Here is a 17,178-nt window from a genome sequence, read left to right as displayed (position 1 = left end):
GTCTATCACTAATGAGAAGTACTATATCAAACAGTCACAAATTTAGCTCCGAATCTGCTGACTTTCATTGCTGTGTATCAACAATGAATATGTTTTCCTTAGTTGGTTTTCTGCTTCTAGGCAACTGAGACTGCTGTACTCAGATCCTGTCTGTCACTGTCACTGTTAGCTGCCTCAGTGTACAACCTTTAAACACAAAAGGAAAAATAATGCAGCATGTTGCATTTTAAATTGGATGTTTCAGTGCTGCTAAAATTTATATTTTCAGTAGGTACTAGGTGTCCCATAAATTCAAAATGAGCTCACAGTATTCAAGTACAGGATGGTAAGTGAAAGGATGGTGAGAGAGCAAAAAATACACATGCACCCATCTCAAGAAATGCAATACATAGCCTTAAAATTCCACCTGTCCAGTGGGATATTTGCTGGCCTTCAGGGGTGAATTCCACAGAAGAACACAGTGCTCCTGTAACATGATATTCCCTTCCTACAGGACAGGTGGAATTGTAAAGCTTTGAGACTGCTGACCCTAAACTATTCCTCAAATCTCTAATTTTCCAGTTCCACGTACATTCTGCAGCATTTTTGAAGTGGGGCTTTTTAGTCCTGCCTGAATCTAATTCATCTCCTATCCCACAGCCTTACAGGCCTTTGCACATGCTGGATCACAGCTCAGTTGTCCTACAGCGAGGAGAACCCCTCAAACATAAAGCACAATTTCCATCAGGGAAGGCAGTGAATAGAAAAAGGGGAGAAGGAGAAACAAGCAGCCAGAGCCACGGGCTGGGTGTCCACAGCTCTAGCAGGGAGTCCTCCCTGTGCTCTGGAGCAAGCAGAGGCAAAGGACAGCCCAGGGCTGCCTCTCAGCCTCTCTCCTCCACACCTGCTCTAAGCCTCCTCAAAGACATTTTGGAGTGATGAAAGAATCTGTCCTCTTCTTTATAGCTCCTCTTATAAAACATATCCTGTACTGCTTCTATTTTAAAATTGATTACTTAAAATGGAAACAGAAAGTGCCAAGTGATTTTTTTCTTTACTGGATATATTTTAAATTAAATGCATGTGACCAAACTGAGAAAGACACTTGTTACATGACTAATATAAACATCATGCTGTTTATTTTAGCGTATCCTTGTGTGATGCTGCAGGTACAGATATAAATCTTAGCTGCTGATTAATGCAAGGTTATTACTCTGCTTGACCTGCTTGAATGGCTGATATTCAGAACCATGAAAAGATTACTTGAGTAAGGTGTTTTTAAGAAAGCTGTGGAAAATGAGAACTTATTAAATGCAAACTTACTAAAAGTAGATACTGGAATAGGTTCAGACTAGTTTTTTATATAGTCATATACTCACCAGATATTTATACTCAATATTACAGACAGAATTTTAGGAAACAGTTACCACTGTAGGTTACATTAAAGCCTACATACTAAAGAGGCTAGGGAACTCCTACATTTCTATACTATATAAAGACGGAATACGGAGTGTACTCATTTTTAGTAGCCCTGACTGCACATTATGAAGCAACAACATAGGAATTTGGAGAAAATTCTTTTTCAAGACTCCCCAGATGTATCAACAGGCATTAAAAAATTCACAGAGAAACAATGCCTATTCCATTTCATTTATTTTGGAAAGTGTTGCCATGAAGTTCCTGCAATACCCTATTTTTTAACCTTGCTTATACCCTTTACTTTAGCTAAAAATACACCTCTCACACACCCCCCATATTTTTTTTCTAGGTCATATAAAGCGGGTGTCCAGGATGAGCCAAGGAAGAATCTGACTCTAGTCAGTATGATGACGCTGCAGAAACAGCCTACTCCAAGATATATTATTACATATGGCCCATCTTAGGTTTTGCAAGAGCTAGCCAAATATATACCACCTCTCTCCTTGTTTCATTGAAGGGGATTGCACGATCCAGATATTACAAAATGTCATAATGCATATAAAATCTATTGGGCATATGCAGAAGATAATTGTCTGTGTGTACCTACTTCTCCACCATGCAGCCCTAGGACATATGCATACTTATGTGGAGGACAATGTACATTACAACCTAAATGATTCTGTGACTCCATGCACACATGGACTAGGTATCTGTTATTTCAGGATGAATCCATATAGTGCAGAAGGATTCCTTGAAAAATGTGTAAAGCGTGGAGAAAGAGAGCACCCTCTTCACACTAGAGTTCCTGTTATACAATACTGGAGAGAATTAAGAGCTGCTCAGTATTATTTTATTCGAAGATCCCAACAGAAAAAAAAAAAAAGCAGTTGCTCTGCATCCCTAACTATCCTTCATATTTTAGAATTTCTACCAGCAGCTACAGTGATTTGCAATCCCAGATAAAAGGAAAATCTTAATTAGAGCTGGGACTAGATGCTGTTTCCAACTGTGTCTACTTCAGCACAATTATGATACTACAAGTTAAAATGACTCATTCCATTTACCTTATTACTACATAATAGCCATGACTTAATGAAATGAAGCAGACTTTTACTACCCAAACCCCAGCTATTTTCTTTCTTTATTTTCAGACAGTTTTATTATTCACCCTGTAATAAAGTTTAAGGGTGTAAAAGTCCAGTTGAGCAAGCAGTTGTACATGAGCTGTAGGCTGGTAACGTGAGTTAGCTCTGTAAAAGAGAACTACATTTCAGAGTCTCTCTAATTTGCTCCTTCAAAAATCCTGCCACCCTGGCATCTGAGATCTCACCGAATGTAACTCTTTGGGCCAGTATGTTCCTTAGCTTGACTTAAAATCTAGCAGCTTATTAGGCTTCAATTGAAGACATTGCTGCCTACTGTTAAGAGAGTACACAAACAGGAACTAAGCCAGGCAGCAATACCCCAGCTTTGAACTGAGCCCAAGGGAAACAAAACCACATCATTTTGTACAATGTCTCACAAGCTCTTCAGCTTAATGATGCACAGACACCCAGCTCCAAGGGCTGGCATGTTCTCTGCAGTGGAAGAAAACCAATCTGTTAAGATCAAGAACAGCCCAATTTAAGGTCTTCACCACACTCTTTAGAATCCCAGCCTTAAAAAGCACTGATGTTTTTCAGTTCCATGCCTTAACTGGTGTCCTGTTGTAAAATCAATGGTAAATTACCTTACAAAAAGGGAACCCTTATTAAACTGCCCTTGAAAACAGAAATTACTCCAATTGTTCAATTGACTTTGTAGAAAAATTATGCAACTAGGCAAAATTATGAAAATAATCGTAATTATTTTGCCAGATATTTTATACTCACCCCTAAGGAATCAGTTGTCCCCTCTATTTTCAAAGTGGTGTTTGGACAACTACCAGTGGAGACACACAGTAGAGTAACTCAAGGCACCATTTTTCCCTCATCAGATGCAGCTGACATACCTGTCTGTCCCATGGGCATCAGATATTAGAGCTATCAAGGGGATTTGTTGAAAGGAGGTCATGTTCCACAGCACTTTTCATTCTACAAATTCCAGTGTATTCCTTACTCAGATATCCCTTTCGTGATACGAGAGCACCCTCTCAATGAAAAGGCTTTCTTGAGCAAGACACAGTGGAGAAATGCTTCGATTTCTCCAAGCACTGGAGAAATCTTGGAGTTAAAAGGTGAGGCAAGTCAGGAGAATAGCTAATAAATATTACAAGGAGCCAAAGATCTTCATCTGGTAACACCTGTCTTCAAAGCCTTTCAAGAATTACACTATTGGGAGCCATATGTTTTTTGATTGTGTTAACCACACATGTTCAGCCATGGGTGCTCAGAAAACCTGATCTCCACTTATGACCAGGTGACCAACATAGTGCATGAGGGAAAGGCTGTGGAAATAACCTAAACTTCAGTAAAGCCCTGGACACTCTCTCCCACAGCATTCTCCTGGAGAAACTGGAAGCCCATGGCTTGGACAGGTGCACTCTTTTTGGACACATTCTGTCTGGATTGCCAAGCCCAGAGAGTGCTGGTGAATGGAGATAAATCCAGGTGGCAACTGGTCACTATTGGTGTTCCCCAGGGCTCAGTGCCAGGGCCAGGCCTGTTTAATATCTTTTCCAATGATCTGGAGAAGGGGATCAAGTGCACCCTCAGTCAGTTTGCAGGCAACACCAAGTTGGGTGGGAGTGCTGATCTGCTGGAGGGCAGAAGGCTCTGCAGAGGGATCAGGACAGGCTGAATTGATGGGCCCAAGGCCAACGGTGTGAGGTTCAACAACATGAAGTGGCAGTCCTGAACCTGGGTCTGGTTCAAGAACCCCCTGCAGCACTAAAGGCTGGCGGAAAGTGGCTGTTAAGGTGCCCACTGGAAAAGGACCTGGGGGTGCTGACTGACTGCAGCTGAACATGAGCCAGTGTGTGCCCAGGTGGCCAACAAGGCCAATGGCATCCTGGCCTCTATCATGAACAGTGTGGCCAGCAGGATCAGGGAAGTGATTGTCTTTCTGCACTCAGCAGAAAGGGGGGTGAGGCGACACCCCAAGTCCTGTGTCCAGTTTGGGGCCCCTCACTACAAGAAAGACATGGAGGTGCTGGAGTGTGTCCCGAGAAGGGCAATGAAGCTGGTGGAGAGTCTGGAACACAAGTATGTTGAGGAGAGCCCGAGGGAGCTAGAGGTGTTTAGCCTGGAGAAAAGGAGGTGCAGAGGTGATCTTATCACTCTCTACCACTATGACCACACAAGGTCATAGCCAGGTAGGGGTCAGGCTCTTCTCCCAGGCAACCAGCTACAGGACAAGGAGTAATAGCCTCAAGCTGCACCACAGGAGGTCCAGGTTAGGTGCTAGGAAAGATTTCTTTACTGAAAGAGTGGTTAAGTATTGGAACAGGGCTCCAATACTGGGAAGTGGTAGAGTCACCATCCCTGGAAGTGTTCAAACACTGAGCAGATGTGGCACTTCACAATATGGCTTAGTGGGCATGGTGGTGTTTTGTCAAAAGTTGGACTTGATGTTCTTGGAGGCCTTCTCCAACCTTAATGATTCTATGATTCTGTGAAAAGGTTCTTTACCCCAGAGGGTGGTTGGGCACTGGAAGAGGCTCCTAGGCCAGTGGTCATAGCACCAAGCCTGACAGAGCTCCAGAAGCATTTGGACGACCTTCTCAGGCACATGGTGGGATTCTCGGGAAGTGGGACTCAGTGATCCTTGTGGGTCTCTTCCAACTCAAGATATTCTAAGATTCTATCAAATTCCACTTCCCTAGCCAGAGGAAAAAATAAATAAGTAAAGTCTCTTGAACAAATAAATTACTGTCAAAAAACCGTTTCCAACACAGAACTGTGATTCAGAAAATGTACATCACAGTGAATTCTATCTAAATAAAGGGAGGCTTAAAAGCCTTTTGTAAAACAGTAGTTAACAAAAATAACATATACAACAGTGACAAAGTACATTGCTAAAGAAGAGCGAAAATTGCCAAGCAGCTTTGGAAACATCCTTTTTTTCACTAACCTTTTTAAGTCTACAGTGTGAGTGCAAAAGCCTTGCAAAGACACTTCTCAGATTCTGCAACACACACTGCATATGTGAAACAGTAATTGTTTTGAGATTTTAGACATATACTGTGCTGTCATTTGTAAAAAGTGATGGATGAGAAACTGGAAACCTCAAGGAATTAGTAATAGGATATAAAGCATTTCACCTCTGGGTCACCAGTTCAAATTCAACCAGGTTGGTAGTGACCAAAAGTAGTTACCATCTGGCAGCTGTTCTCTGGCTGATGTAAATTGAGTTGAGGGTCTCAGCGCATTTCCTAGTGGACAGGTGTCCTCAGCACAAAAAAACACCATAATTAACTCTCTGTTTGACTTTCTCAGCAAAGCCACTGAACAACGAATGGAAGCAAAGACTGAGCTGTATTCCAAGTTAGCATGGAAGCATGCTGGCTGCAGAGCACTGCAGATTGTTAATCGTAATTCCCCTGTATATTTTAAGACACACAGATTAGGAAGGGATTTCATTCATCATCATTACATTAAGCAGAGTAGCCTTTCCAACTCAAGATAGAGTTTATGTGCTGCTATTTCTGCTCAATTCAGATTTATTCTCAACATGCAGCTCCAGCAGAGTTTGGAAGCACAATGAATGAATGCAAAGTATAATGACATTATTAAAAATGGTAAATTTACCCTAACACACTCACTGTATCTCCAAAAATTCACACTTATTACAGAGGACAGAGACACAGAAGAAAAAACCTGGATTTGGATTATTCAATACAAAATGTTGGGTAAGATTATTCAACTTTGGAAAACAGAGAAGACTTACTGTAAAGAAAACACAGAGATGGCATCCTTTAAGCCAACACCACCAACGAAAGGGGTTTTGGGTAAGAATACCACCTGCAGTTATTATAAGACTTTTTAAATGGGTGTTGCATCCAAAAGTTCTAACTCGTGACTCTCTTAAGAAACAAACAAGAAACAGTTCTAGGCAGAACTGCGTGTGACCAAGCTTCAAAATGTTATGTGTGAAAAACAGTGGAAAAAAATTATTCACTTATGCTGAGTTTTCCTCAACAGAAACTGGAAAATTTACTGAGCCTACTTATGGCCCATCTGTACTTTGCCCAAGACATGGGACCAGTTGTGCACGGTATGACCTGCTGATAGGCACCATCTAAACCATCTGTTACTGAAATTTTTTGGCTCTACAATATCTGACATTAAAATAGGTAGAGTTACTGGGTGTCCTTGCTCATTTTGGCATTTGTGGAATAAAGGCAACTGAAACAAAATTAAAGCATTCCGTATCATCCGTCTTACAAAACAGAAAGGCATTTCTTCAACGTCAGTCGTTTGTAGAGAGTGAGCCAAGGTATCAAACAGAGAAGAGTATGAAAACTGAAGTTCCAGGGAAGAGCTGGAATTACTAGAAGCTGTTTTACCACCTTGGGTAAAACACAGCCAGAGCTCACAGGTTGCTAGAACATGGCATTTGGGGCTGAAGGGTTTGAGGCAGTTTAAGCAGTAGCTGACTTTGAAATGTTCTTAACACGCCTTCAGATAACATTAACTTTAAATAAACTTGCTGAATACTCATGTAAATTATTTCCATTTGGCTGTCTCATTATTCAATATGCTTTCAAGGAACATGGTGATGAAAGAAGAAAAATACCTCTTTCTAACATAACCATACTGGCAAGAGGATCAACATTATCAGTATTCAAAGAATGTCTTGGCAGGATAAACCTTCATAAAAAGAAGGAGCACTAACTAATCCAAGTTGTCAAAATAGCAATAGTACTTCAAGGGTTGATCTGCAAAGTGATTCATTATTTATTGCTAATGCAAACAAAACATTCTAAGCAGAAAGAGCAATTGAGTGTTTCCTATCTAGGAAACCTACTGATGGAGAGGACACAACAAATAAATCTGAGGAAGAATAGGGAATATCTATTTTCTTACCTACTAAAAACCAACCCAAAGGCTGGAAGAGGATTGTCTGATTTCTCTTCTGTGAAGAACTACACTTAATGGCAATATTTTCCAAACTAACAGAGATATGAAATGTATCAAGAAGAAAAAAAAAACCTGGAAATTTCATTCAAAAGCATAAGACCCAATCAAACATGATGGAAATTAAACATGCAATGTATCATGCATCCGAAAAGCATCTATACTTCACCAGCTCAGTAAGAGGCCTGACTTACCAAAGTAATTTTCTGCTGGAATCAATTAGGCAACCATTTTCAGATGCCTAACCTCAGACACTTTATGACAGTTTCAGCCTTACTACATTGTTTCTCAGTAAAGCCAGGGCTGTGCTTTCACAGAATCACAGAATGGTCTGGGTTGAAAGGGACCATGCAGACCACCTGGTTCCAACTCCCCAGCCATGGGCACCTTTCACAAGACCAGTTGCTCAAACCCCATCCAGCCCACCACTCTCCTTTTATATGAAGTTAACTTCATATAAAATACAGGACTTCAAAATCTAGGGGAATTTGGTTTTTGGGGGGCGGGGGGGGGGCGGTGTGGGAGGGAGGTGTTCTCTGCTTTGTTTTCTGCCGTGGCTTTTTTAAAAAGTACTAGTAATTTATTGAGAAAACTACCTTGAAATACACTTTCATTTACACTTTTTTCACTTACTACCTTTTCTAGACTTTCAATCCATCTTTCCTTGTCTTCTTGTGTAATAGCTCATCTCTGCTATCTTCTTGCTTTTTTAAGCCTCGGAACATGATCATATTCCCAACAAGCATCTTCTTCCATTGCAATAGAAAGTACTGGCTCAGCCTCAAGAATTTGGGATTCTAAGAACTCCTCTGAATAATTGCATATACAATTTGTCTTTTAAATGAACACAGAATCTATGAGCTACATAAAAAGTAAAGCTATTCTAAGAAGTTGATTCTCTCTCCTAGTACATGTCTAACAAAAATATGACACACACACACAAAAAAATCACTAACACTACTATTCAGCAGAGTATTACTACAGCATAGATATGCTGTAGTGTCTGTATAAAAAAAAACCTTGCTGATCCAAATTAGTAATTGTAATGACAATAATATTTAGCATCTAAAGGAAAAATAAATAAAGGATATTCATGTTCTGTCATAAGGTAAAACAAATGCACATTGACCTACTGCAAGCTGCTATACACTGGAAATTCAGAATTTCAATTTTTTTAAATAGGTAACTTTGTATTTTGTAAGGAATGCCAAAGGCAGTAGAAAGACAGGAATCTGAGTTCAATTTTTTTAAAGTTCAATTCAGTTTTCAATTTTCAAACTATTTTACAGTATCTCCACATACACAAACTACACTTTCTGTCTACTTAAGCCTTTAATTGTCCTGTCTCAGCAATAGCTACTGAGCGACCTCTTGTGATGAAATGTTTGAGCACTTTCTCACTGCTTTTCCTTTAGTTTAAAATAAATTAAATGAACAAAAGATTGGCAGGGCAAAATGAAGAGTATGAAATATCAGCACCATCTCTGTCATTACAGTGAATGATACTGCCTGGAGATAGCTTTTGTAGCCATTCACATAACCCCTCACATTGGGTGTTGAAGAATGTACCTGTGAAGCTAACAGGATAGGTCCAAAAATCCCCCAACATGCAATGACAACTATAATGCCACTTCACAGCATTTTTGCAGGAAGTGTTGTGAAAAAGATGTGTGATCACCTTCTTGTACTTTACTGCCATTGTATTCAATTAAGCAGAGAAAAAACCCACCCAGTATACTCAATAGTCTGATCACAGGGATGAAATCAGAATACCATAAAGTATATCTCCTTTGCAACCTGTCAAAGAGGGCAAAAACAATCCACCAATAAGACAAAATAACTTTTACAAACCAACATTCAGACCAGTATTGTGAACCACTGCTAGATATGTCAAGGATTGTCAATACAACCTTAGAACGAGACACCTTCCAAGACGTCTGGTTTCAAGCTCTCAGCAATCCCAATGAAATAAGACTACAAGTAGCTACTTTCTCAGCTTTGAAATACTAATTCTGTAGCCAGCTTTAGTTTTTCACAGTATCTACACATTGATATTTAAAAATACATACCTAAATACAATCAAAGCCTGTTAAACAAGTCCAGAAAAGGAAGGGAAATCGGTTGTAATTCCAGAAAAGCACATAGTGCCATTTACTACTCCCACTGAAAAGGAACTGAAGCGTGATTCTCTTATTGATAGAATAACTGATCAAAAGTTTCAATTAACATGACAAATATCAACAAACAGCATTATTTGAGAACAGAAAAGGAACTGCTGAGGGATCTGGCCACGAGATGTCACTCTCTACTTTGTGGCAACTTGGAAATTCCTTAGCACGACTTCCCCCTCGAAGGTGTAACAAGCCGGGGCACTGCCAATGAAATTTGTTATGTTAAATTTGGGTCAGGTTAAAGCAAACTGCTCAACAAGTCATTCCTGTGGCTGTGTGTGTCACTTTTGTAGCTGTGCTGCAGAATTACAGTTCAGTATGCTGTGAAGTTAATGCAACCTCCAAATAACCTCTGCATTCATTCTCCCAAGTCTAAACCAAGAGCAACTAGCTCCACTAAAGCCTGTTGTTATACCTTACTGTTCTTACACCAATGACTCAAACTGTTTAGAATTTTTAAGCCTTTTAAAATAAAATCATGCTTATGTCCGAAGCTCTTATGACTCGGAATACAGCAAGCTGCCTGTATGAACTATCGCTTCTCTCCAGGTAGACTTCTCTCCAGCTAATAAGTAAGTTTTGCAAGTTTTTTTCAGGTAGCTTTGGTTAACACTTTATTAGACCCAATAGTCTAGTAAAGTTGCACTTCCTTGTTTGCAAAACACCACCAACATCTTTAGCAACCCCTAGCATGTAAAGTAACTTTTACACTTCATGTATCTAACCAGGCATCTGTTGCAAGAGACCAAAAATATCTGAGCCTGAATTTTATGAGTTTAACATCAAAAGCTGTAGCCATTATAAATATACACCTATGAAAAGTAAAAGCAGAAGTCCAAAACAAAGCTATGATGAAAGAAAATGTTTAGGAATGAAAGATTTTATATAAGTACTACAGAGAGTAGTATGAACTACCACATGAACTGCATAGGATTCATCAGAAACTGATCCCTAAAATAGCTGACAGAAAAAACCCTCATTATTACCTTATTATGTGTTAATGTTATCCTCAGGTCTGGTTTTATGATACCATAGGCTGTCAGTAGATCCTGGACTTTTTTCAGTTCTTCTTTACACTTTCTATTTGTTGAGTAAAACTGCTTTCTTACAGGAAGATTCTTAAACAAATTTAGGACTGTTACTGTAGTACCTGCAAGCAGGTGATAAAACATAAATGGAAATTACACTGAAAGCATATCATTGACTGGGTATTGAGGAAGCTATTTTTACTTGAACAGACATGTTTGTAAGCCACTGCACTAAATCAGGTTATTAGCATGAGAGGAAATAGACCAAACTAGCAGTCATCCCCCCAAAAAGGTATCTCAAGAGCTTTGATTCCCTTCCTTTATTTAGGGCTCTGACTGCAGCATTAAGGCTCCTTTCATACATTAGATTCTCACCAACAGTGAGAATCAGCAGTAAATAAAGCTGAAGACTCTTTCAGTCCGTAAGTCAGCCTCCATTAGTAAAATGATTAACAGATGAGAATCTAATTGAGCATATCTGGAGGCAAAAGAACACTGTGGTACATTAAGGGCCTTCACAAGCACTTGCTCTAGGGTAGTACCTGAAGTGCCAGATACCTCTGTTCAAGGTACGGTACACAGTCAGAGGAGGAATATTCATCTGCCAACACGATCACAAATTCCTAGCCCATAAGGATATTGCAAAGCATTAAATATAGCTCAGAGAATTCAACAATTTCAGTGAAAGATAAGGCAATGCAATCTGCAGGTTTTCTGGCCATGGAAAACACTACAGCCTAATCTTAAAAAGAATCCTTAGTTAAAAGTAGGTACACACCCTTCCTGCAGGTTAGAAAGAACCATGACTTGGCCTGGTCCTACAGCCATGCTGCTTCCAACAATTCCTACGTATAGCAGCAGGGCAACTCTTCCTCTTTTAAGCAAGGATTTTGCTACATACAGAAATATTACTTTGGAACTAAACAAATCTTTCACATGTTTATATAGACCTGAAGCATTTAATTTTTATAGGTTTTATTTCCACTGTCAGCTTGAAGAAGTGAGTCAGAGAAGGAGAAACTAGTTTATAATTACAATCTAGAACAACTTCCAAGACGTATCATTTCTTATGCTATGACAACACATTCTCAGCTGACAGACATAAGGCAAGAAATGTTTACGGCTGCAAAGATTTCATACTCAGCCTTTATGTACCCAACAGGTATTTCAACATCAGATAGAGCCTCAGAGAAACACAAAGCACTTCTGTCACAGTGCAACACCAGAACAGTGATATCCTACCTTGCCCGAGATGGGAAGGCTTTTTAGAAGTTACACGCCCGTTGCTATCCAAAGAATACTGAATGCTGAAATCATCAGCAGCTGTCTTTGTTGTGACCAAGACCTGAAGAGAGTGATTTAAAAAAAACTACATTAATCAGGGATAGACAAAGTTCAGAATGAGCTTAGATAAGCTTTGCTACCACACTCACCACTCTGTTACTTCAGTCACCACAATTAATTAGTTTGTAAAATTTTCCTTCTACACGTGTTCCTTACAGGCACAGAAATATTCTGCATATTTCCATCCATTTAACTAAAAGCATTTCTATCATTCTAATACACTAAGCATAGCAATTCCTACTACCTACAACACACACTGCTCTATCTTCTATTTTGGCAGGGATTAAACAAACTAAATCAATTGACAGTTTTGCATTTTTACCCTCTGTGAGAGAAACACACTATGACAACTTAAATTCAAGTGATATTCCACAAACTTAAAGACTACTCTCAAATAAACAATATATTATCTTTCCACACCTGACTATACCTGGCAATCAGTCATAGTATGTTTTGTAAGCTACTAAGGTAAAACACTGATTGCTTTAGCAAGAGCAGTCATAAATCAGAGTTCAGGTACCAACATGGTGAACAACAGAACCACTGCCCTTTAACCATCTGAAAGGCAAAGTTTAACACACATATAGAGTTTCAGGATATTTTGGTTTATTTTAGTGTCTCATATGAATCACTCAGCATTCAGTCATGCCCCTGGAGAGAAAAACAGTAATTGATTAATTGGAAATTACAGTATTACAGACCTACTTAAGGGCCAATAGTAAAGTACCTTCCAACTGAAACTTCAGGGGGCAGTTTGGGTAGGAAGAATGCAATTAATGCCAGGAGTGCTAATTAATATAATTACTGATACAAGGAGTAATACCTATTAAAGCACTTCATAGACTTAGGCCACCTCCCAGCTCTTATGAAACGTACCATAGAGCTGATTAGAAGCTCTGAACAGATGGCATTCTGCTCTGAGAGCTCATTAGAAGGAACCAGTGATTGAGGTCTGTCATCATCTATCAAAACACCAACACTTTTGAAAGCATCTTTGGAAATCTCCATCCAAATATACAACCCACTCCTACTCAGTGCAAACTGAATGCAGACCAAGGTATCAAGGGTCAAAGCTGTAACATCATCGCTCCTGACCTCAACAGCTGATGGTTCCAACCAGACACAGGTATCAGTACCTTCCTGCATGATCTAATCCTCAGCAGACTTGAATCCAAAACTTGACCTTGGTGCAGCAAGAATACAGAAAGGCAGAGCACAACAGATCTGGCAGATGCTGTGCCTTTAGCAGCCTTTTCAGATGGTTTTGAACAAACTTATTACCTTCTAGCCAACAAGTTAAGTCGCGAATATCAGTACACTGCCAATCCTCTTAACACAAACATACGGCTCAGACTCAGATAGGTCAGGTAGCAGGTTCCTGTTTACTCACAGGGACAAAGTTTGTGCAACTGCAGTCACATACATGTCAAAGAGCAATAAGGAACCCAGCAAGATCCCATGACTGCTGATCAGGAAGATAACAAGGCAGAAATTGTTACTGGAATGGTGGCTATGTGGGCCATCGGTTCCCTGAAATTATTTCTCCTGGCCATAACCTGCTCTTGATTTACTCTAATTCAAGTAGCAAACTCAGCCATACTCTTTGACATGATACTCCCTGATATGAAAGTAAAGAAAATACTATGCAATCTGTCTCTTACTTGTTCTGACTGAGGAAAATAACCAGAGCACTCCTGTGACCTGTGTCACAGAAAGGCAGGACTAACACTAACTGAACACTAAGAAATTCCTATGACGTGGCTTCTGGGGCTGAGGAGAAAGGCAGCATACACAAGTATATCCCTGGCAGGCTGCTGGAACACTTACAGCCTTTGCACACAATAAAACTTTCATGAACACACAGAGACAACAAAAATCGTAACACAAAGGCTACATGTTTATAGCAAGTTCTCACCTCTGATATGCTGCAAATCGATCCCAAAGCTTCCCCACGGAAACCGTATGTTGTCAGCCTTTCAAGGTCCTCAGAAGAGCTTATTTTTGAGGTGTAGTGTTTAATTGCCATAACTGGAACATCATCAACCTTGATTCCACTGCCATTGTCTCTTACTTCTATTTTGCTAAACCCATAATTCTCCTAAAAAAAGGAACAAAACACAAAGGACCAGTAAAACAACCAAATTAAATTAAGACACAAGTTTGAAGCAGCTAAGTTTTGCTTGCTTGGAGGAACTGAGCAACCATTAAATGTCTCTGCTTAAGTAAAAAAAAACCAAAATAAACTCTGACATCTTAAGATAACAGTGATGTTGCTGTTGAGCAGCTAGCAGAGTAATGAAGGCACCAGTTCTCAGTGGCAAGAAGGAATGACCTTTATTGTTTTGATTTCATCACATATATAGAGTTTTCAAAAGTCACCCAGATTGGTCAGTTAGAAGCTTTCCCCCAGGCCTGATTGGCCAGGCCTGCACTGTCCAAGTTCTGGGACACTGTTCCAACAACATCCAAACTTTATCTTTATTTATAAAACACAAGAAAATTTCTCATGAGAAAAACCTGTGCTAGCCACACAGTGATAGTTTCTCTAATTAAATAACATCATTCATATCCTGTGATTTGGAAACGACAAAACCTAAGCTCAGAAAGAGACCTATAGCTGGAAAGCTGAAGATTTTTCACCTCTTTTCACCTCTCTTACCTAACTGGTATAAATTTTTTTGAAATCAATGCAGCCCTGCATCCATTGAATTCCGTAGGCCCTCACTTCATACCATTTTCAGTTTCAATCTTGATTTATGTGATTCCACTAAATTTTCCAATTTCTATATTGTGTCTCAATATACAGAAGCTGAAATTCTAATGGGGGGCAAGGCATGAATGGTGAGGGTAATAAAAAAGCTTGCAAAGAGATACAGTACTTTACAGAAAGAAGTAAACGTTCCTAGAGGCTCTTTTAAAGCAGCTTTCAAGGAAGCCAAGCTCAATCTTTGTGATTTACCTTTACTTATATGCAATGCATATTTTACTGAAATCCAGTTTAAATACGTCATACCAGTAAGCACCAGCATAAATAGCGTAAAACTCTGAAAACCTGGATATTTACAACATCTATAAGAAAGATGAAATTTAGGTTCTATAACATCTCAAACAAATGTAGCAAAAACCAAAAATCTTTGCAGCTATGCTACAATCTGCACAAGTGAACAGCACCCAGAAGAACCACAAGCCAGGAGGAGCAAGTAATCAGAGCTGCAGGATCACAAACTAAGCTTCTTTTACAAAAGCACGACCAGCTCTTTGGAAAGCTTATGATGGAATTCACAAAAAAAGTGCTGTAGAATGTAATACATCTAGGTGACCTTAAAACTAGTTTTGCTAGAAAGGATATCTTAAAACAGTGGCTACCACCACTGATGCTGCACAGAGCATGTGATGCTTGATCACTGAAAGTTGATTGATTAAACAGAACAAACTTTGTCCTACCTGGGCCTATACTGAAAACAGTTATGAAAAAATGTGCTCACAAGGTTATTTCTTAAAGTAAAAAAACTATGCCATTAAAAACAACAAAAAGGTATCTAAAGATATCATCTGTATTCACACATAAACTGCTTTAGGAAACATCAAAAGCCTCTGTGCTGGGCTCAGAACCACAACACACAAAACACAACAGAAATACGGGTACATTTCACTTTCTGTATTAATGAATGGTGCAAAAGCTGTCTTCAGGTGAAAAAAACCATGCTTTTGCTCATGTTTCAGTCAACCTCCTACCGTGCAGCAAAACAGAGCTAAGCAATACACCTCAATTGAGCATAAAAATGTATGAGGAGATACAGGCAGGAAACTGTCTACCCTGCTGCTGTATGTGCTAATGAAGGGTTTGAGAATTTTACAATGAGCCCCTATTTTCCATTCTAATTTTTACTTTCAGACCACTCTGCTGCTGAAAAAAAGTAAGATTTATCTTGAATCAAAATGTTACATAAATGATTCTCTATTTCTCTCCTAATCTTATTCATTTTTACTTGTGCACATTTTATGTAAATATTACAGTGCTTAACTTTGTATTCTGTAACACCCTTTTCCATCCTCCACGAGCTAAATCCTTACCAAGCTTATGAACTCATGAAATGTTGAAGTTGCCCTGCCAGGTCACTGATGCCAAATAGTATGATTCAGCTTTGATACACAGTGCAAAGATGTCCAATAACATCACCTATGGGCATTTGGTCAATGAAGACAGAAACAACCATTAAACCCAATCCAAAGCGTCCCAATACAGTTCACCACTGCCACAATTTCTATCTGAGAACCATTCTGTCTTCTGTCTCAAAAAAAGTAATTGCTATCTTTGTTCAGGCAAATTGGGTAAACTATGCTCTCCTATTCCATATGTAAAAGATTAAAACAATGAAAATGCTGCCATTTCAGGCAAAACCCATCAAGCTGTAAAATGGAATTTCGAAGTTTTTCTTCTCTGCTATGCTTTTGAACTAATCTAGAGTTAATGTGGTCACTGACCTCTGTTACATGGTCAAAGTTATTTTAATTTCCCATTAAAAAATACCAGAAAAAAGTCCATTGTTTTACACCATTACTGTCTAGAGCTGTGCAGAGTGGAGGTTTTCTCTTCCCCCCTAGTACCCACAGAACGATAATCAGCGAATCTCTTTTACTCGCTATTAACTTAAATAAAGCCAGGTTTGCTTGTTTGGAACTACAGTGTTTTGGATTGGGCTGGACTAACAAAGAGTGTAAGAGTAGTGTCGATGACTCATGCAGTGAAAATGGGTGAAAATCTCTTTTTAATTGATTTGGGACTTCTCACTATGAAAACAGCTGGTTACTGTGCTGTGAAACCCACACTGGTTAAAGGGCTCTCTCCTCTGCAAGATTTGTTCCAATCATTCTGGAAAGCTTCAAAATCTTTCTTTCACTTCTAGCAGTTAGTGATCAGCTCCTAGGATCTGGCTCAAATACCCTTATCCCCATGAATGTGCACACACTACTCACTTTGGAATTACTCATGAAGCAAGTTACTCTGCAATTGAAATACTGAGAAGAGATTATGACAAACTATAGCAAAGACAGTATCTTCAGCTCACTTAAGGCAATAACAAACATGATCCTTGGCATCTGCAGGAAATCATCCTCAGATGGAAAACACTCTAGACTCATTCAGCAAACATAGAGACATGGACAAAGAAACAAGCAGAA

At 39.3% G+C, this 17,178-nt stretch overlaps 1 protein-coding gene across 5 annotated transcripts in view; it reads right to left on the bottom strand.

Annotated features, from left to right (window-relative positions):
* The window catches only part of PMS1 (PMS1 homolog 1, mismatch repair system component), a 44,125-nt gene that overhangs the window by 23,627 nt on the left and 3,320 nt on the right, over window positions 1-17,178 (bottom strand). For all 5 annotated transcript variants that reach the window (XM_085065989.1, XM_085065993.1, XM_085065992.1 and 2 more), the window contains exons 3-5: window positions 13,913-14,095; window positions 11,896-11,998; window positions 10,612-10,775 (exon numbers count right to left, since the gene is read on the bottom strand). In XM_085065989.1, the coding sequence (XP_084922115.1) occupies window positions 10,612-10,775; window positions 11,896-11,998; window positions 13,913-14,095 (450 nt within the window). The remainder of the gene's footprint in view (window positions 1-10,611; window positions 10,776-11,895; window positions 11,999-13,912; window positions 14,096-17,178) is intronic.

Source organism: Lichenostomus cassidix, chromosome 7 (assembly GCF_008360975.1).
Source record: "Lichenostomus cassidix isolate B80296 chromosome 7, HeHo_3.0, whole genome shotgun sequence".
Classification (NCBI taxonomy): Eukaryota; Metazoa; Chordata; class Aves; order Passeriformes; family Meliphagidae; genus Lichenostomus; species Lichenostomus cassidix.
This window is presented reverse-complemented; position numbering and strand designations above follow the sequence as displayed.